This window comes from Hippopotamus amphibius, unplaced genomic scaffold (assembly GCF_030028045.1).
Source record: "Hippopotamus amphibius kiboko isolate mHipAmp2 unplaced genomic scaffold, mHipAmp2.hap2 H_1, whole genome shotgun sequence".
Taxonomy (NCBI): Eukaryota; Metazoa; Chordata; class Mammalia; order Artiodactyla; family Hippopotamidae; genus Hippopotamus; species Hippopotamus amphibius.
In genome coordinates this window covers 1,241,406-1,262,148 of record NW_026648280.1, presented here as the reverse complement: position 1 = coordinate 1,262,148, position 20,743 = coordinate 1,241,406, and the positions used below count along the sequence as shown (strand labels likewise).

The following is a 20,743-nucleotide window of genomic DNA, read 5'->3' as shown; positions in this document are numbered from 1 at the left end:
TGGAGAATTCCCAGAAAGAGGAGAGAGAAAGGAGAAAGGGTAGAGAGAATATGTGAAGAAATAGCTGAAAATTTCCTAAATTTGATGAAACATCCAAGAAGCTCACTGAATTCCAAGAAAAATAAACTCAAACAGACTCACACCGAGAAAATTATAATCAAACTTTTGAAAGCCAAAGAAAAAGAGAGAATAGCAAGGGTGAAGCAACTTGTTACAGACAAGGGGTCCTCAATAAGATTATCAGCAGATTTCTCATCAGAAACTTGGGAGGCCAGAAAGCAGTGGTTCCATATATTCAAGTATAAAACAAACAAACAGTGTCAAGTAAGAATCCGGTATCTGGCAAAACTGTCCTTCAAGAGTGAGGAAGAAGTTAAGACATCCCCATATATACAAGCTGAAAGAGTTTGTTACCACTAGATCTTTGTAAGAAATTCTCAAGGGAGTCTTCCAGGGTGAAATGCAAGGACACTAGACTATAATTCAAAACCATATGAAGAAAAAAATAAAAAAATAAAAAATAAAAAAAAGAAATAAAATAAAAAAAAAACTATATGAATAAAGAGTCTGATAAAGGTAAGTATGTGGGCAATTATAAAAGCTAGTATTATTTTATAACTCCACTTTTTGTTTTTACATGATTTAGAAGACTGTTTTTTTTAAACTGTTAATCTAAAGGCTAGTGTTATTGTAACTTTAGTTTATAACTCCCTGTGTAGTTTCCTAAATAATTTAAGCAACTAATAATGCCTTTAAAAGAAATTATAGTTTCAGTGTCTAGGCATAAAATATACAAAGATGTAATTTTGTGACATAAACAATTGAAAGGGGTGATGACGGAGATGTAAAGGATTTTTTGTTGTTACTGAAGTTAGGCTGTTATAAAATCAAATTAGTGTTAAAACTTTAATATGTTAAATGTAATCCCATGGTAATCCCAAATAGCTAAAGAATATATGCAAAAGGAAATGAGAAAGGAATTTAAATGTTTCACTTTAAAATACTAAACAGAAGACTATAATGCAGGAAATGAGATACAAAAAAGCTATAATGCATATAGAAATGAAATATCAAATTGACACAAGTCTCTCCATATCAGCAAATTACTTTAAATGTAAACAGATTAAACTCTTCAATTAAAAGACAGAGATTAGCAGAACTGATAAAAAAAATATGATCCAACTTTATGCTTTCCACAAGAGACTCACTTTAGATCCAAAGACACAAACAGATTGAAAGTCAAAAGACAGAAAAAGATATTCCATGCAAATACTAATCAAAAGAGAGCAGAGGTAACTATATAAAAATCAGACAAAATAGACTTTAAATCAAAAAAGATTACAAGCTACAATGAAAGATTATATAAATAAAAGGTACAATACAGCAAGAAGATATTACAATTGTAAACACCTACATAATGACAGAGGATCAAAATACACGAAGCAAAGAACGACAGAACGGGAGAGAGAAAGAGACAGCACTACAACAAAAGATGGAGACTTCAACATCCCATTCTCAATAATGGAGAGAACAACCAGACAAAAGATAAGTAAAGAAACAGAGGACTTAACATAATAAACCAACTAGACCTAACAAATACATACAGAACATTTTACCCAACAATAGCATACTCATTCTTCTCAAGTATACATGGGACATCTTCCAGGACAGACCATAGGATAAACCACAAATTAAGTCTCAATAGAGTTAAAAAGATATCATACAAAGTATGATTTGTTTCTTTTTTTTAATTTTTTCAGGCTGCATTGGGTCTTTGTTGTTACTCTTTCTATAGCTGTGGCAAGCAGGGGCTACTCTTTGTTGTGATGTGTGGGCTTCTCATTGCAGTGGTTTCTCTTGTGGAACACAGGCTCTAGGAGCTTGGGCTTCAGTAGTTGTGGCACATGTGCTCAGCTGTTGTGGCTCACAGGCTCTAGAGCGCAGGCTCAGTAGTTGTGGCGCATAGGCTTAGCTGCTCCTCAGCATGTGGGATCTTCCTGGACCTGGGATCAAACCCGTGTCCCCCACATTGACAGCTGGATTCTTAACCACTGCACCACCAGGGAAGTCCCTAATTTGTTTTTAATGAAAATGAAAATTTAACATACCAAAACTTACAGTATGCAGTGAAAGCAGTGTTAAGAGGGAGATTTGTAGCTATAAATGCTTCCAGTAAAAAACAAAAAAGATCTCAAATCAACAGCCTAACTTAACAACTTGAGTAGGAAAAGAAAAACAAACTAAACCCAAACCTAGCAAAAGGAAGGGAATATGGAAGAGTAAAGATAAATACATAGAATAAAAAAACAGAGAAAAATCAATAAAACAAAAAGTTATTCTTTGAAAAGATCAACAAAATTGACAAAACTTTAGCTAGATGAACTAAGAAAAAAAAAGACTCAAAATACTAAAATCTGAAATCAAAATGGGGACATTAACTGTTGATTCCAAAGAAATAAAAATAGAGTATAAGAGAATACTATGAAGAACTATACATCAACGAATTGGAAAATTTAGATGAAATGAACATATTTCTAGCAACACCAAACCTTTGAAGACTAAATCCTGGAGAAATAGAAAATCTGAGTAGACCTATAACTAGAAAGGAGATTGAATTAGTAATCAAAATCTCCCAACAAGGAAAAATCCTGGACTTGATGGCTTCACTGGTGAATTCTAACCAAACATTTTTTAAGAACTAAGACCAGGACTTCCTAGGTGGCACTGTGGTTAAGAATCCACCTGCCAATGCAGGGGACACGGGTTTGATCCCTGACCCAGGAAGATACCACATACCACGGAGCAACTAAGCCCATGCACCACAACTATTGAGCCTGAGCTCTAGAGCCCATGAGCCACAACTACTGAAGCCCACATGCCTAGAGCCCGTGCTCCACAACAAGAGGCCACCACAACGAGGAACCCACACACCACAACAAAGAGTAGCCCCCACTCCACTCACCACAACTAGAGAAAGCCCATGTGCAGCAACAAAGACCTAACATAGCCAATAAAATAAATAAATAAACAAACAAACAAACAAATAAATTTATTAAAAAAAAAAAAACTAAGAACAATCCTCAAACTCTTCCAAAAAACTAAAGAGGAGGAAACACTTTTAAACTCATTCTGAGACAAGAACTATCCTAACATCAAAGCCAAGTACACTAAGAGAAAACTACAAAGCCACATCCCTACGAACACTGATGCAAAAATTCTGAACAAAATATTAGCAAAACTAATTCAGCAGAAAATCAAAAGGATCATACACTATAACCAAATGCAGTTTATTCCTGTAATGTAAGGACAGTTCAACATATAAAAACTGATCAACATAATACAACAATGCCCACATGATCAAGTAAAAGTCTTTGAGAAAATTCATGATTAAAAACAAAAAAAACAAACAAAACTCCACAAACTAGGAATAGAAACTACCTGAACATAATAAAAGCCATATATGATAAACCACAACAAACATCATACTCAATGATGAGAGTCTGAAAGCTTTTCTTCTAAGATCAGGAACAAGGTAAGAGCACCCATTTTCACCACTTCTATTCAACATAATATTGCAATTTCTAGACAGAGCAAGTGGCAAGAAAAAGAAATTGAAAGCACCCAAATTGGAAAGGAAGAGGTAAAATTATCTTTGCTTGCAGATGATAGTTTATTACACATAAAAACCACAAAGATGCCACAAAATAACTGTTAGGATAAATGAATTCAGCAAAGTAGCAGGATACAAAGTCAACACACAAAAATCAGTTGCATTTACATACATGAATAAAGAACAATCTGAAAATCAATTTACCAAACAGTCCCATTTACAATAACATGAAAAAGAATAAAATACTTAGGAATGAATCAACAAGGTGAAACACCTGTACAATGAAAACTACAAAATATTGCTGAAAGAGTTAGATTGATGTAAATAAATGGAAACACATACAATGTTCCCAAATTGGAAACCTAATATTGTTAAGGTACTACCCAAAGTGATCTACAGATTCAATGCAATCCTTATCAAAATCCAAAAAACATTTTTTGCAGAAATTAAAAAATCCCCTCTCAAATCCATAATGAGTCTAAAGAGAACTTGAATAGCCAAAACACTCTTGAAAAAAAAGAACAAAGTTGGAGAATACAACATTCCTGATTTCAAAACTTACTACAAAATTACAATGATCAAATACAGTGTGGTACTGGCATAAAATCAGACAAATAGACCAAGGGAAGCGAATCAAGAGCTGAGAAATAAACCTCACATATATCACAAAATAATTTTTGACAAGGGTGTCAAAAAGCATTCAATGGGGGAAAGGATAGTGTTTACAACAAATGTTGCTGGGAAAACTGAATACCTACGTGCAAAAGAATGAAACTGGACCCTTATCTATCATCATATACAAAAATTAGCTCAAAGTGGATAGAAAAAACACAGGGCAAAAGTGGCATGGCGTTGGATTTGGTAAAGATTTCTTAGCTATGACACCAAAAGCACAGGCAACAAGAAAAAAAAAAAAAAAAAATTTAGTTCATGAAAATTAAAAAAATTTGTGCATCAAGACACTATCAACAGAGTTAAAAAGGTAACCCAAAGAATGAGAAAACATTTGCAAATCATATATCTGAAAAGGCATTAGTATCCAGTATATACAGAGAACTCAAACTTAAGAAAAAAAACAAAACAAAAAAGTAACAAACTGATATAAAACAGGCAAAAGACTTGAATAGACATTTCTTCAAAATATACAAATGGCTAATAACCACAAGAAAAGATGTTTAACATCACTAATCCACAGGGAAATGCAAATCAAAACTGTCATGAGATTCTATCTCACACTCATTAGGATAGCTACGATCGGAAAAAACAGAGAATAACAAATGTTGGTGAATATGTGGAGAACCTGAAACTCCTGTGCACTGTTGGCAAGAATGCAAAATGGCATTCTCTGTGGAAAATAGTGTGGCAGTTCCTCAACAAATTAAAATGGAATTAATATATGATCCAACAATTCCATTTCTTGTTATATGTCCAAAAGAATTGAAATCAGGGTCTCTCAAAGACATTTATACACCAATGTCCACAGCAGAATCATCCACAATAGCTAAAACATGGAAGCAACCCAAGTTTCCATTAAGGGACAAATGGATAAGCAAAATGTGACACACACACACACACACACACACACACACATTGGAATATTACTGAGCCTTAAAAAGGAATGACATTTTGACACATGCCACAACATGGATGAACCCCGAAGATGATATGCTGAGTGAAACAAGCCAGTCACACACACACAAAATACCACATGGTTTCATTTATATGAGGTACTTAGAACAGTCAAAATTATAGACACAGACAGTAGAATTGTGGTTGCTAAGGGCAGAGCATGGTAAGGAAATGGGGGGGGGGGTATTGTATAATGGGTACAGAGTTTCAGTTTTAAATGATGAAGAGTTATGGAGAAAGCTGGTGGTGATGGTTGCACAATATTATTAATATATTTAATACCACTCAACTGTACACATAAAAATGGCTAAGATGATAAATTTTATGTTATCTCTATTTTACCACACATACGAAAAGATAACATGAGTAACACAAAGAATTCCCTACAAATCAAACAAAAAATGCAAGCAAGTCAATAGAATACTCAATTCATAGATTGAGCCACAATCATAGGATAAGGTGCTAAAGTTCCTTACCAACAAAGAAAAAGCAAATCAAGACCATGTGAGATATGGGACTTCCCTAGTGGCGCAGTGGAGGGGGCCCGGGTTCCATCCCTGGTCAGGGAACTAGATCCCACATGCATGCCGCAACTAACACCGGTGCACCAAATCAATCAATCAATCAATCAATCAATCAAAAGACCATGTGAGATAAAATTTTGTGTTTGATTGTCAAAAATTGAGGAATCTTATAATATCAAGTATTGGGCAAGGTATGGGTCAAAGAAACCTCCATTCTTTCCTGGTGGAAGAGTATAGCCCGTTTTAAACAAGATAGGAATTACCTTGTAAACGTGAAAATTTGCACAGCCTATAACCCAACAATTTCACTCCAAAAAACATCAAAAGACAGCCCTCCTCGTATGCAACACGACCAACATATACAAACGTTCTTGGCAGCAGTTTGTGAGAGTGAAAAAATGTGAACAATGAAATACTACAGACAGATGAATACAGTGTGAGACAGGAGCATTTTTAATTTATTTTCTTCACTGTAAGGAACTTCAGCATAGTTTTATGTTAAGTAGAGAAAAGGATAAAGTTATAAAAACAAGCAGAATATAAGTGAAGAAGCTATTTTCATGAGAACCTGTTCCTCTAGATTCTGATGTCAGAATTGGCCATGCCCAGGGGCAAGGCCTCTTCCACTAAGTGAAAAGAGAAGCTACAGACATGAAGAGTCCAGATGAGTGTGGAGGGCTGAGGATCAAGCAATGCGAGGAGGGAGACTTTACTTTCAACATGAAAACTTGCTGAAACATTAGTGGCCACGTGCTGAGACTCCTGTGGCTGCACCTGGGGTACCTCATGCAGGACACAGAGCTGAGCGGAGGCACAAGGCAGATGGAGAGACCAGTCAGAACTATTAGCATCCCCCAAGGAAAAGATGATGAGAGCTTGGACTTAGTGTGGGGACAGATCTGCTGGGAAGTCACAGGAGTGACAGACTCAGGAGATGTACACAATGTAAAATAGATTGGATGTGGGAGGTGGCCGGATGTAGGAGCCGACGGAGGTGGAGGGGTGAGGAAGGCTTTCGGCCTGTATCCCGGCTCTAACCTGCCTGGATGGCAGGACCATGCGCTCACACTTGGCAGGGGAAGGAGTGAGCACCATGAGGGGTTCCTTGCCAGGCATGCTGACTGGGCGTCTCTGAGATATTCAAGTGGAGAAGTGTGGAGAGCAGAGGGCAGAGGCTCCAAATGGCCCCCTCTGAGGGGCTGCCGACGGGCTGCACACAGACGCTCGCAGGCTGGCGGGGCTGCCCGAGGAACAGGAGGGGCAAGAACACAACTCTGCAGGGCCCCATCACCACACATGACGGCAGCCCCAGTGCCCTCGGCAGCCCACACGTGCGGCACACAGGACAAATGTCACCGTGCGGTTTTACCAAACAGGAGGGGTGGGGAGACAGGGAACAAGGGAGGGAGGGCTTCTGAGTGGACGGACAGGGTGGGAAAGGGGAGGCAGAGGAGAGCTGGAGAGCAACCGGGAGAGGAAGGAAGGCCCTCTTCCTCAGGTCAGAGGGAAACATGAGATGCATTATTCGTTATGCCTAGTGGGACGCGAAGGACACCAACAGCTTCCTTCCCACAAGCCACTGACTGCGGCGCAGACGCTGTGCTACGCGGTTCATGCTTTCACGCGTTATGTGACCACATCCCCAACCACCCAGGGACAGAGCGACGATTGTGACTGGCATCTTCAGGAACAGACTGAGTGCAGCAGCCCACACTCACCAAACCACCTGCTCCTCTCCCTGGACACATGGCTCGGCCGCATCTCCCAGCCCCGCCCCCAAGTGTGGCCGAGTGCCTAGTGCCTGTCAGGGACGCAGGTGTCTGTGGGAGGCGGGCTGGCATCTTCCCTCCCCTCTCACTCTCCTCTGCCAGCTACAGGGGGTCAGGACAACCTTCACGCCGCATGCTGACGACAGAGCGGACCTGGGTCCCTGGACCGCTGTGTGCTGCACAGCTGCCCACTGACCCACGCGGACCTGGTGTGAGTCAGAAAAAGAGCTTCCATGTGCCGAGTGCTGAGACGCTGGAGTCCACCTGACACGGCAGCCAGGCTTTAACTCAGCCGAACTCATACACAAGACACAACGAGATCCCGAACTTCATTAGGGCCGCAGAGCTGGTGGTTGCCACCCAGGCCTGAGCCAGGCAGCCGGAGCCCAAGACACATTCTCAGCTCGTGCGCCTCTGTCCTCCGGGACTGAGGGACCTCAGGTCAAAGGGCGCTGTGGCTTGCAGACCACCACAGAGGCCCAAACAAGATGCTTCCCCAGGGAACCAGGGCAGCGGCCTCCCCCTGCAGGGTCTCCCACCTGCCCACACTGTGGCTCCTACCTGCACAGGTGCTCTGGGAGAGGTCTTTCTTCACCGTCCACAGCTCCTGGCCCTGCTCCAGGTGGTAGATCAGCTCAGGTCTGGGAACAGGACACCCTGTTCATGCAGAAAGGAAGAAGACACTAGGATTTCTGTGAAAATTAAGAAAACCTCTCAGTCTAGCATGGGACTTCAGGATGTGGATGAGACCTCAAGATGAAGCTGCTCCCATGCATACAAAATGCTGACTGTGACCTGTAAATCAAAGACATGCCACCCTGCCATGGAGTTTTTATTCCTAATACTAAGTCAAAAACTAACATATAGCATATAATCATAGTCAAAGTACTGTGTTCAAGCAACTTAAATACATCACATCATTTCAAAACTGAAATAAATTTATGGAGTAATTAAAAAAACTAACATTTAAAATATTGATTCTTGGGAATTCTCTGGTGGTCCAGTGGTTAGGACTCTGCACTTTCACTGCAGGGATCACGGGTTCAATCTCTATTGGGGAACTAAGATCCCGCAAGCTGTGTGGTGAGGCCAAAAAACAAAATTGACTCTTTTCATTCAAAACAAAGTATATGTCTTTGTTGATCTAGTTCTATTTTTAGAACCCAGGTGTTTTGTATTGTTCTTCCTACAGACCATAGAGGATTCTATCCTAGGATTTCCTCACAGCATTCCCAGCAAGTACGTACTGTGATCAGCACCATTTTTAAAAAATTATAGTTCATTTACAATGTCATGTTAGTTTCAGATGTACAGCAAAGTGATTCATATATATATATATATATGTATACATAAACACACACACAAACACACACACACATATATACACATTCATTTTCAGATCCTTTCCCATTATAAGTTATTATAAGATACTGAATATAGTTCTCTGTGCTATACAGTAGAACCTTGTTGTTTATCTGTTTCATGTATGGCAGTGTGTATGTGTTGATGCAAAACTCCTGATTTGTCCCTACCGGCCCCCCTTTTCTCTGTGGTAACCGTAAGTCTGTTTTCTATGTCTGTGAGTAACACCATTGCATAGATAAAAACCATATAGAAACCAAGGCTCAGGCAGATAATGGGGTTTGCCAAGGAGCCCAGAACTGGTGAACGGCAGAACCAATATGGAGTCCAGGTTTAGCTATCTCTGCTCTGTGTGCTATTTTACCACAAAGCCACACAACACTGTCCAGAAGGTGCTGAATCCAGGTGCTAACCTGCAACACAACCTGGTCACACCAGGAACAGTTCTGACCCCTTTCCATAAGTTACCCATTTACCCTTGCTACAGCCCCAGGAAGTGGATACCATCTTACCCCTTTTTACCAATTAGCACACTGAGACAGACAGGTACAGTAATTTGCCCAGGGCCACAGTTTTGTTTTCTTTTGTTTTGCTGGCCATGCTGTGTGGCATGCAGGATCTTAGCTCCCAATCAGGGATAGAACCCATTCCCCCTGCAGTAGAAGCGCAGAGTCTTCTTAACCATTGGACCGCCTGGGAAGTCCCAGCGCCACACTGTTTTGGAGAGTGGGAACTGAACACAAGGAGTCTGTCTCCAGACCCTGGTCTCCCCAACACTACACTAAGGAGGACACAGCAAACACCCTTGAGTGGGGCCAGCATCGTGAGACCAAGTGCAGGGCAGCTGTGAGGCAGGGATGTGAGCATGAAGATTCACCCCTTGGGAACAGGGGCCGGGGGAGGGGCAAACTCAGTGACTCTAGATTTCAGCACTTCATGAACTACTGGAAAATAATAAAACTGAGAATCCTATACAGTGATATGGTCACACTGTACATTTACAGAAACATCAAATAACATCTACTGTCATCAGTATTTCATAAAAAAAGGATTTTTGCTTCAAAAAAACACACAGAGAACAGCTTCATAAAGTGAAGGTGTATGTTCTTTACTGAGTAGGTTCAGCTGTAGGAGACTCACTGCAGTAGCTGAGTTTCCCTGACTGCCAAGGACAGGAGAGCATGAGAATCAAATGGGTGGAGCAGAACAGTGCCTGGAACAGGCCTGATATGCGATCAGTCCTCCCATGACCAGAGTGAGCTGTGATTAGTATCAACATTAACATTTTTCTTAAAGTGACCCACTTTTCATTTTTCTTAGATTCCTTCTAAAAGGGAATCGTGTATAGCTCTGGTAAATGGGAAACAGAAACCCAGAGTCACTTGCATTGATGGCAGGTCAACCTGAAAACGCAGCAATAGGATCACAACGGTGAGGCTCAATGCCAGCGAGCTCACGCTGCTGCTCAGGGACGGGCTCCTCTGCGGCAAAGGGGGAATCCGCAACAGGTGTGGGGGGTGGGGTGGGGAGGGGTTTCAGTACTGAATCCAGACTTCCCTAAGTAACCAGGAGGCAGGGAAGAGATAGAATAAAGGAATGGCTTCCTTGGGGTGTCTCTCAGTGCCCCGGTGACGTGTCCATGAGCCTTCAGAAACAGTGTTTCTCAACCTCTGTTCAACTGACACTTAGACCCTTGTTGAGGAGAAGGGGAGGGGGGGTGTGCATGCCATGGAGCATGAGGATGCGTAGGAGGCTCCAGGTCTCCACTCAACAGATGCCTGTAGCAGCTACATCCCAGTTGTGACAACCCGAATGTCTCCAGATGTTACCAAGTGTCCCCTGGGGGACAACATCGCCCTTGGATGAGAACCACTGGCTTACAAGGATATAACTAGGGTGACGGGAAAAAGCGAGTGTGGCAGGGGAGGGGCCTCCAAGAGATTTTGTGGTGAGAACACAGCTGGTGAGGAGGTGGCGACCGTGCTGAGAAGGGGCAGCCACGTGGAAAGCAGACATGGCCAAGCACACCCGCCGGACACAGACAACAGCAACCGCAGAGGCTCGAAGCAAGCACGTCAAGTGTGCGCACAGGATATAACAAGACAGCAGCGGGACTGGAAGAGAGTGAGCTCGGGGAGAGCACGGGGGACGGGTGAGTGCAGGGGTCAGCAGGGCCAGACAGCGGACCTTTTTATTTTTTATTTTTGTGACAAAATATCTGAATAGGTCAACCTTTTCCTGATTTCATGTAAGCGCTCCTCACTGACACAGAATGCAATCCCAGTTCTCTACAAACAAGCACGTCTTGCCCTAAGGCCTGGACGTGCAGCCCTCCCTTCCCTCAGAGGTCTGAGGTGATCATCCTCAAGCGGCTGCTCCTCCACCTCGGCGCTCTGGCCCCTGTGGGCTGGATCATCCTTGGATGAGCGGGGCTGTCCTGTCCATCCTCCGGGGCTGAGCAGCATCTCTGGACTCCGACCACGAGACGCCAGGACCACCCACACCCCGGGTGTGACAGTCAAATGTGGCCGCAGACACTGCCAAGTGTCTCCCGCGGACAAAACCGCCGAGTGCCGAGAAGCACGACTCTCTCAGAGTCTCTCTCTCGTACTAGCAGAGGGTCTTGGCCAGGACTCAGGGAACAGGAGGCCATCATGAAGGCACAGGAGAACAGAGAAGCCCCCTCACCGAGGTCCTGCGCTTCAGAATCATACCTGTTGACACTGAAGGCAAAGGCCTCCCGGGGCCCCGCCTCTGCCTCACCCTCTTCCTGGAGAACACCCCAGCATTCACAGCCCTGTGGACTGGGTTGCAGGGGACACGTGAGCCAACTGGTCTCACCCAGTCAGCTCCCTCTCTGGAATGGGAAATAAGAACCTCAGACAGAGGCCAGTCTGTGCTGGGCACTTGGGTAGAGACTCAGGGAAGTATGGGCTCCGGTGGCCACTCCTGTCTCAGGGACAACCCCCCCAGAACCCAGCAGCAGAGAAAGAAAGAGAAACAATTTAAGTACACAAAGAAGTAGAAACAAGGCATCTGGGGGCCACAGAGAGCAGGGACTGGGGTGGCCACTCCTGTCACAAACTTGCTGAGGCACAAAAGCCATTCTGAAAAGACAGAGATGTGAGCAAAGCCAGAGGGAGAAACCAGGACAAGAGAACCAGAAGTCGGAATAATCCTGGTGGTTCCCGGTTCCTATTTCAGTCCCTCATATGGCCTGACTAGAAATTCTGCCTTTAGGTTCTACAGAACACCCCCATTTCCTTCCATCATTTTCTAGGAGCCAAAGAGGAACTTTCTTCAAAGAGACACGGGGATAGCAGGCAGGAAGAGAGGAATCTCAAAAATGACTGAAGCTGTGAGGAAGAGGGAGGGAGGGCTCCTAAGGCCTCTTGACCAGTCAAGATGCAGCCAGAGTTTGGAATGAAGGAAGTGGCAGGTCCTCTGTGTGGCAGAGTGGCAAAGCCTTACCCAGAGACACCAGGAGCCCACAGTTTTCCAGCATCACCTCCTGGTACAGGGTCCTCTGAGACGGGTCCAGCTGCCTCCACTCCTCCTGGGTAAAAGTCACAGCCACATCATCGAAGGTCACAGACACCTGGAATATCAAATAGAGATAGCAGCATTAGCTTTGGGATAGCTGGATGGGATCTGAGCCTGTCTGCATCGCTGGTAAAGGTGCAGCAAGATCAAGGCCCTAATCACGGGCACCTCCTCTGCACTGGGTGGAAGGGGAGATGGACAATGCTTTGGACATAATATGAGACAGCCATACTTTGGATATATTGCGGGCTTGGTTCCAGACCACTCCAATAAAGCCAGTCACATGATTTTTCTGGTTTCCCAGTGCATATAAAAGTCATGTTTACACTATACTGCAGACCATTAAGTGTGCAACAGCATTATGTCTAAAAAATAATGTAGATACTTTAATTTAAAAGTACTTTATTGCTAAAAAAACACTACCCGTCATCCTGAGCCTTCAGTGAGCCATAATCTTTTTGCGGTTGGAGGCTCTGAACTATTTTGAGAACTACCAAAACACGACAGGGACTTGAGGTAAGCAAATGCTGAAACACTTGCTGGCTGGACGCAGGATTGCCAGAAACTTTCAATCTGTAAAAACACAGTATCTACGAAGCACAATAAAGTGAGGTATGCCTACAGTCTAAGAGAGAGGCGCCACCTATGCAGGAGCCACTGGAAAACAACACAAGTCAATGCAAATGACATTGGAAGTGTGAGAAGTAGACAGAAAGGACTCTAGGATGTGAGAAGAATGAGTAAGTAATGAATAATAATATCAATAATGTTAACAACAGCAGTACTTGAGATTCACTGGCCCTGCTACCTGCTGGCCCCCATGCTGAGAGCTTCATGTCGTCTAAAAGCAACTAAGTCCCTAGCTTAGTTCCCACCAGTGTCTCCTCACTAAAAACACTCCACAGAGAGTTTGCCTCGTTAATGTTATGTCAACCACCATATTCTATACATTCTCATCAACATGAAATGTCCAGCAGATGCGGGACCACATCCCTATATGACCAGAACCACTAAGGAAACATACAATTCAGCCACTCCACTCTCAGGTGAACAGCCCCACCACTGCAGATGTATCATTTAAATGCTCCAGGACATTGCCTCATGGTTTCTCATCGGCACTTTCAGTGCTCATATCTCTCTGCTGTCGAGCTTCATCCTATCAGTTTTCTTGAGCTAATATTTCAATTAAAGACCTGGAAATTCCTAATAAACTGACTGGTTCATACACTGGCACCCTGCAATATTACTCATTTCTCGTCCTGGATAAACTCACATCACTGGGCACATTTTGGGCAGGCAGATCAGGATAAAAGATCAACCAGGGCTTCAACACTGACTACGAGATGATATGTGTTTAATATGTTTAATGAATTAAAACTCTCCGGCGTGTAATCCTACAGCAACCCCTATGATTGTTTAAGGGCGCACATACGGACGGCTTTCTCTGGTTTGTCTTAAGCTGGAAGTGGGGAAAAGGATTGGCGAAAGGGTCAATCATTAATCAAGTCCTGGCCATTTGGGGCCGAAGTTACATACGTCATTGTTCCTCCTCCTGGACTGTCTCTAGAGATAGGAATCTGGCTTCTGGCAAGTCTGACTTAGGCCCGGCTGGATTCCTGCGCTGCTGACTGCAGATAAGGGGTTGGGTTCCTGGGCAGACTGTTTGTCAAGCTTCTATTTTTATACGCGGTCTGTTTTCCATCTGTATACTCAGTCTCGCATGTTCTAAGACTGGAGATAAAGTCAGTGACGAGCCAGCTCCACTGGTCGTACCAACCACAACTGCAAACAGAAATCTAGCGCCCCTCTCGACTTCCACCCTGCCCAGGAGCCCTCTCCAACCAGCAGAGAAGCAGCAGTGCCAAAAACAAGGTCCACTCACCCGCGCCGGGTCCATCCACGCCGCCGCCATCATGGGACCCTGAGGAGAGAGCGGGGCCCGGAGAGGCGGCGACAGAGGCGGGTCCCGCGGGCTCAGCCGACCGCCACCCCTTCCCCGCCCTGGGCCGGGTGGCGGGCCGCGGGGAGGCTCACGGCTCGCTCAAATGCGAGGAGGGGAGCCCTCGCCTCCTTTCTGCTCATTTGCGAGGAGCCGCGCTGGAAGCGGCCACAGAACTGCCATCGCCTCCCCACAGCTGGCGTGGACGGAACCGTCGCACGCAAATGACGTCCGCCACCAAGGGGACCGGAAGTCCCACCCCTCCGCAGGAAATGCCCCCGCCCTGGGCTGTCATTGGCCCAGCGCCTGCCGTGGACGCGCGGTGCGCAGCCTTCGCGGTAGTGTAGTTCTTTCTCTAGAGCCCGCAGTGGAGCGGGTTCCAGAGCCGCTCTTCCTCTAAGTAAAAGACTTAACGAGGGTCCGAGCCTCTAATCGGACCCGCCTCTTCACAGCACACACAACTCGCGGAACCAGGGAGCACTGAAGGTGCAGATGAAAGACCATGAGGCAATGTCCTGGAGCATTTAAATGATATATCTGCGGTGGTGGGGCTGTTCATCTGAGAGTGGAGTGGCTGAATTATTTATATTTCCTTAGTGGTTCTGGTCATATAGCGATGTGGTCCTGCATCTGCTGGACCTTTCACATTGAGGAGAATGTATTGAATATGGTGGTGGGAGTTTCATTAACAGGGCAAACTCTCAATGGAGTGTTTTCAGTCAAGAGACACAGTGGTGAAAAAGATGCCTGGAGTGAGCAGAAAACATGTTTGAGTTCCCCACCGAGTAGTTTGGATGTTTCCTCTGGTGCAGTCGGCTTATTGTAAATGAAGGGAGCAGCTGCCCCATGAAACTGCAACAGATGGGACCTCCCCAGTGGTCCAGTGGTTAAGATTCCACGCAGGTCAGGGAACTGAGACCTTCCATGCCGTGAGGCACGGCCATAAAGCTAAAAAACCTGCAACAGAATGTAGGGGAAGGCTGGAAGAACACTCCTGACATTACTGCAATCACAGTGCATTACTTCAGAAGAGGCTGAAGATACATTTTATTATTAGGGATGATTTATCCTGATGCAATCAGAACATAACAGCACCATGGAAGTGCTAGTGAATTCATTTGAGAAGTGGGTGGCATTGATGTACAGTGAAACAGTGTTATCTCGAAGACGGCAGCATGTTGGATGTCAGTATAAAGAGAGTGGACCTCTGGGTTGATTAGTGTCCTGTTTTACAAATGACATACTCCTGAAAACATGGGGAATAGTAAGTTGAGTCTAGGAGCCCCTGGGATAGGTGGGAGGTTATGCACCAACAAGGTGGTTATCTGCATAACTAGTTTTCAAGAAGAGTGGTTAAGTCACAGTACCTGTGGCCCAGGAGGGGCATCATTTTGGGCTGCTCTCATGGGAAACAGTTTCTACAAGAAATAAAGATTCTACCCAATCATACACCAACTCATGCAACTATAAAGACCGGGTACAAAGTGATTCAGCTTTTATTAATTAGCATGATGCATCTTAAAAGAGAAGAAACAAAAGGCAGAGGAGACACCAGAGCCACGGGTGCTCCATGGGCAATCGCAGAGGAACAGGGTGGACAGGGGTCAGGAAACCATTTGAGCAGATGGGGGCAGCACCCTCCGAGAGTGTGCCCGGACCCAGGGGTGCTCCAAGATCTGGACCAAGGGCAGCCGCTCCGAGGGCTGGTATCTGAGAAGCTTGGAGATCAAGTCTTGAGCCCCCAAAGGTATTGACGGGGGAAAACGTACATCTACCTGATGAGGCCAGAGAAGAAAGAGAAGTATGGTTAATTTCCTTGGTCCATTCAAGGCACTGTTCTGGATCTTAGTACACAAGCTTTGTGTGTGCCCCGGGCTCCACCAGCCCCCACTAACTAGCTCCCGCATGAATGCCCAGAGCGTGGCCATCCCACCTTGAGGATGCGTCTGTAGGTCTCATTGTGGGAGGCGCTCTCAAAGGGTGGATTTCCCACCAGCAGCTCGTAGCAGAGCACCCCAATGCACCATAGATCCACCTTCTCATTGTATGTTCTCCCCTCAATCATTTCTGGGGGCAAGTAGTCCAGTGTCCCACACATTGTCCTTCTCCTAGAGGAAGGCAGAGAAAGGAGCACTAAGGAGAGACTTAGTACAAGGGAAACTCTCCTTCCCCAGCTTCCAATGAGACAGAAGACCCTAGGATGTCCTGGCAGCCCCCGCCCAGGCACAAGAATTTGGAAACACCAAGTTTTAACATGGAGCAAGGTTCAGAGAAGGTAAGTACTGGGGTCCAGCAATTCCATATTTTAAGATTCTGCATACAATTATTTAGCTCATGATCCAGGAAGTTTCCACAAGGAAGATTTGGAACAAACTGATGGTGCAACAAGAGGGACCAAGTAAATTAATTATGGTTTATTGATACAGTAAAATTCCTGGAATTATGGCACAATAGTTCTTAATTTTTTGTAAAGCTCTTTATTGGAATATAATTGCTTTACACTGTTGTGCCAGTTAATAGTTCTTAATTTATTTACATGGAAACTTATTGGTAAAGTTATATGTTAACAGAGATTAAAAAATAAAAGATATAGTTGAACCACATTCTTGCAGTCTACAAATACATATTAAAATATGCATTTCAAAAGGGCAGTATTTAGGGACTTCCCTGGTGGCACAGTGGTTAAGACTCCGAGCTCCCAATGCAGAGGGCCCGGGTTCGATCCCTGGTCAGAACTAGATCTCACGTGCCACAAATAAGAGTTTGCATGCCACAACTAAGGAGCTCGCCTGCCACAACTAAGACCCAGCGCAACCAAATAAATAAAATTTAAAAAATTTAAAAAGGCGGTATTTAAATACAAACCCAGGGGGGCTTCCCTGATAGCACAGTGGTTAAGAACCTGCCTGCCAATGCAGCGGACACAGGTTCGATCCCTGGTCCAGGAAGATCCCACATGCCATGGAGCAACTAAGCCCATGTGCCACAACTAATGAGCCTGTGCTCTGGAGCCCATGAGCTACAACTAATGAGCCCACGTGCTGCAACTACTGAAGTCCGCGTGCATAGAGCCTGTGATCTGCAAGAGAAGCCACCACAATGAGAAGCCCGTGCATGGCAACAAAGAGTAGCCCTTGCTCTCCACAACTACTGAAAGACCCAACACAGCCAACAAATAAAAATAAATAAATAAATTTCTTAAACAACAAAAAAAAGTGTGATGGTTAATTTAAATAAATAAATACAAACTCAGGTTTGTATCCAGGCCTTACATGTACAATGAATTAAACTGGATCAATGTTAACTGGCACCCACGGTGCCACCAACTGACCTACCTTAGAGAGGGCGTGTGCACAGACCAGCCAAAGTCTGCAATCTTCACCTCACCCCTGAACCCCAGCAGCAGGTTCTCTGGCTTAATATCCCTGTGAATCACCTTCTTGTCATGGCAGTAGGTCAGAGCATCTGCCAACTCCTCCATTATCTGTGTGAGCAAAGAAAAAGCAGACTGGAAATGAAGCCAGCCCTGGGATGATTACTCCTGTGGTTCCCCATCTGGAGCCCTCCAACAGTCTCCTGGCTCCTGTTTCTAAGTCAGTGCCACTCATTTATTCAGTGAACTCCCTCACAGCCTTTCATGTTTTTTTCCATAAGGTAGTGCAGTTAGATTCTTTTGCTTACAACCGAAGAATCCAAACTTCTACACACTGCTTGTTAATACTCTGGGGGTAATTAGGATATCCAAATGTAAAGGTGTAGGAGGTAAGAGTCACTATATAACATTTATAGAATGAAATAAAGAAAGAAGCAACCTGGACACTCACAAAAGCCACAAGCATTGACCCCTACCAGCCCATAGCAAACTCATAAATCCGAGCCCTCAGCCTCCCACCTCACCGTGGCTGTACGCTGCTCATCTAATATGTGGCTCTTTTGCAGCTCCTTGTAGAGCTCACCCCTTGGAGCATATTCTAGAATCAGGTACACCCGGCGCGCATCATGGAAGTAGTTGTACAGGCGAAGGATATTGGGGTGTCTGGGGGACAGAAGGAGGAAGTGTCAAGACTCCTTCCTGAGGCCCAATTCATGATGCTATTATAAGTGATGGTCACACAAGGGGCAGACTGTGCTGGGACCACAATAATAACAGCATGATCTGGAAGTTTGTGAGGGGAAAACCAAACAGGCATCAGGATTCAGGAGTCCGACGCAGGAGCTTTAGGTGTAAGTAGAATGAATTGCAAAGAAAAAAAAAAAATCTTCAAGGTGAAAGCAAAGGGCCTATTTGGGGGCAGTATTGGGAAAAATGCTGAGTTCAGATGTCCAGAGATGGAAGAGGAAACAGGAACAAGAGAAAAAAGGAACTGATACAGGAATCTCATATAGTGACTGTCCTTACTGTAAATGCGCCTGGATTTCAATTTCTCTGCGCAGCTGGTGTTCCAGTCCTTCCTTCTCTATCTGGGACTTGAAGAGGACTTTTAGGGCCACAATGAAATGACTTTCCTTGAGCCGAGCCAGGTACACATTCCCAAATTTTCCCTTTCCGAGAGGACGCCCGATTTCAAAATCGTCAATTGTGAGGCGCCGCCTGACAGGAGAGAACGAAAAGAGCCTCCGTTTTGGTGGAGAGTCAAGGATCCCTCGTGCTCGCCTTCCTCTTTCAGTTTACCCTCCCCGGGCCCCTTTCCCTTCTCAAGGGCCCGGTCAGGGTGTTTGGTCAGTAGCTGTCAGTCCCATGAGGCAGCACTTCAGACGTGCAGCTTGCTCTTCGTCCCTCGGTCCCACTCCCCTTCCTCTTCCAGATACAAAACTAAGGCGCTCACGTGGTTGGGATGCTGGGCAGCGTTTGACCTGCTGCAGCTACTGAAAAAAGAAGAGAGGCGTCAATACTTTCTTCTGTGCACCCGCACCCCCAACAACTGACACCAGGCCTTTCTTCTAAACCCTCTTTTTCTGGTCCTGTTACTTATCCCTTTCACCTGCGGGCTGAACACTGCCCGACTTCATCACAGCTTCCGGGTGGCTCATGAGAAGAGGTGGTGGTGAGGAGGACGCCTTCCTGAGCCCTGTGACGCTGGGTGTCCAGGCAGGAGGACACCCTCAGACTGAGGCTTTTCCAATCCAGACCTGCTCCCACGCAGCCTCGGGGCAGAGACTAGGCGGGCACCGCCCGGAAGTTCCCTTGAAGCTCACCAGCTCAGGCACCCACTACCGAGTTGGAGAAACTCTCAGGAACCGCGTGCCAGGCCATTTATATTAAGTGCTCTAGCCCCATTGGCTGAGCGGGCAGTTCCTGGTTGACTCCCACTGGTTAAAATGTCTGAGGCTCAGGCAGCGTGCCCAATAGAAGAGACAGGAATCAGAGCTTCCGCCAGTGGCCGGCGGGGCGGGACCGGGGGCGCTACGCCAATGAGAGGGCAGGGCGCGGAGACAGGAAGGCGGAACCGCCGGCAGAAAGACGCCGGCGGAGGGAGAGCCAGAAACCGGAAGGGGAGCCGGCTGAGAGGGCGTGCAGAGGTGGTGATGTGAAAGGCCTGAAAGAGTGAAGAAATATGTAAATCCGTGACTGAATGAATGCGTTAACGAACTCGGCAACAGGATGCAGGTGTGACTGAATATAAACCAACCGCGGGAAGCTGCCGGGGTACACAGTGCAGTTGGCAAACTCCAGAACCACGTGCAGCCCAACGGGCCCCGACTTGAAGGGCGTGTCTTATTCAGGCCACGCCCCAGGGTCCGCTTCAGTCACTCAGATACGTGAGGCTCACCACGGTGAAGCTCCCCCAGATTTGTGCCTCTGTCCCCCAGTGTCCTGTGGCTTATGTGCCCTCCCCCAGCACAACTGCCTCCCCCAGCCCTGGACTGCCCAGGCCATTTGGGGTGGGGGCACGGACCCACAGCCGCACTCACCACCCCCCTGCATCCCCCCCCCCCCCCGCCATGTACTTACTACAGTACAGCTGACCCTTGAACAAGGGGGAGGGGGGAGGGTATTTAATGGCAATGACCTTCAGGCATTGTCAAAAATCCGCATGTAACTTTGGGTTGGCCCTCAGTGTTACCACCAGGGTTCTCGCACTCCTTAATGAACAGATATTCCTAAGAGGCCTGAGGAGACATTCAGGCAAGGCTTTATTGGGACTCCTGCTTTATTGGGACTCCCGCAGCAGGAGGGAGAAAACAAGTAACAGGTTCCCTGGCTCACTTCCTGAAGGTGGGTGAGCTGGGCCCTTAAATGGGGTGAGGGTAGGGGTGGGCCCAGGGGTCGGGCTGGAGGGGTGGCTTAGGTGATCTGCCCACCCCCTTGGTGGGGCTGTGTGCAGGGTCCGTGCACAGTACCGCTTATGCTGCTTTTGTTCCCAGC

At 45.7% G+C, this 20,743-nt stretch overlaps 2 protein-coding genes across 5 annotated transcripts in view; both read right to left on the bottom strand.

Annotated features, from left to right (window-relative positions):
* ZNF805 (zinc finger protein 805) overlaps positions 1 to 14,566 on the bottom strand; it is a 43,656-nt gene extending 29,090 nt beyond the window's left edge. For both annotated transcript variants that reach the window (XM_057719661.1, XM_057719662.1), the window contains exons 1-3: positions 14,320 to 14,566; positions 12,366 to 12,492; positions 8,094 to 8,189 (exon numbers count right to left, since the gene is read on the bottom strand). In XM_057719661.1, the coding sequence (XP_057575644.1) occupies positions 8,094 to 8,189; positions 12,366 to 12,492; positions 14,320 to 14,352 (256 nt within the window). In that variant the 5' untranslated portion in view covers positions 14,353 to 14,566. The remainder of the gene's footprint in view (positions 1 to 8,093; positions 8,190 to 12,365; positions 12,493 to 14,319) is intronic.
* A 1,283-nt stretch (positions 14,567 to 15,849) lies between these two features.
* On the bottom strand, positions 15,850 to 19,496 carry AURKC (aurora kinase C). Of its 3 annotated transcripts, none has more exons than XM_057719689.1 (7): positions 19,359 to 19,496; positions 19,203 to 19,239; positions 18,776 to 18,967; positions 18,274 to 18,412; positions 17,712 to 17,860; positions 16,310 to 16,484; positions 15,850 to 16,151 (listed from the first exon to the last, which is right to left on the bottom strand). In XM_057719689.1, exons 1-7 carry the CDS (start codon positions 19,405 to 19,407, stop codon positions 15,981 to 15,983), a joined length of 912 nt encoding a protein of 303 aa, XP_057575672.1. In that variant the 5' UTR covers positions 19,408 to 19,496; the 3' UTR covers positions 15,850 to 15,980. The 3 variants fall into 3 exon arrangements, with proteins under 3 accessions (XP_057575672.1, XP_057575671.1, XP_057575673.1); XM_057719688.1 differs by having other exon boundaries at positions 19,203 to 19,242; positions 19,359 to 19,435; XM_057719690.1 differs by lacking the exons at positions 19,203 to 19,239; positions 19,359 to 19,496 and having other exon boundaries at positions 18,333 to 18,412; positions 18,776 to 18,929.
* Positions 19,497 to 20,743: the final 1,247 nt, after the last annotated feature.

Bases quoted from the DNA above. Each gene is read 5' to 3' on its own strand.
- AURKC (XM_057719688.1), bottom strand. From the start codon at position 19,407: ATGAGCCACCCGGAAGCTGTGATGAAGTCGGGCAGTGTTCAGCCCGCA. The intron at 19,243-19,358 runs GTGAAAGGGATA...TTCTTTTTTCAG, and splicing joins GGGCAGTGTTCAGCCCGCAG to TAGCTGCAGCAGGTCAAACG. The intron at 17,861-18,273 runs GTGAGGTGGGAG...TTGCTCACACAG, and splicing joins ATGAGCAGCGTACAGCCACG to ATAATGGAGGAGTTGGCAGA.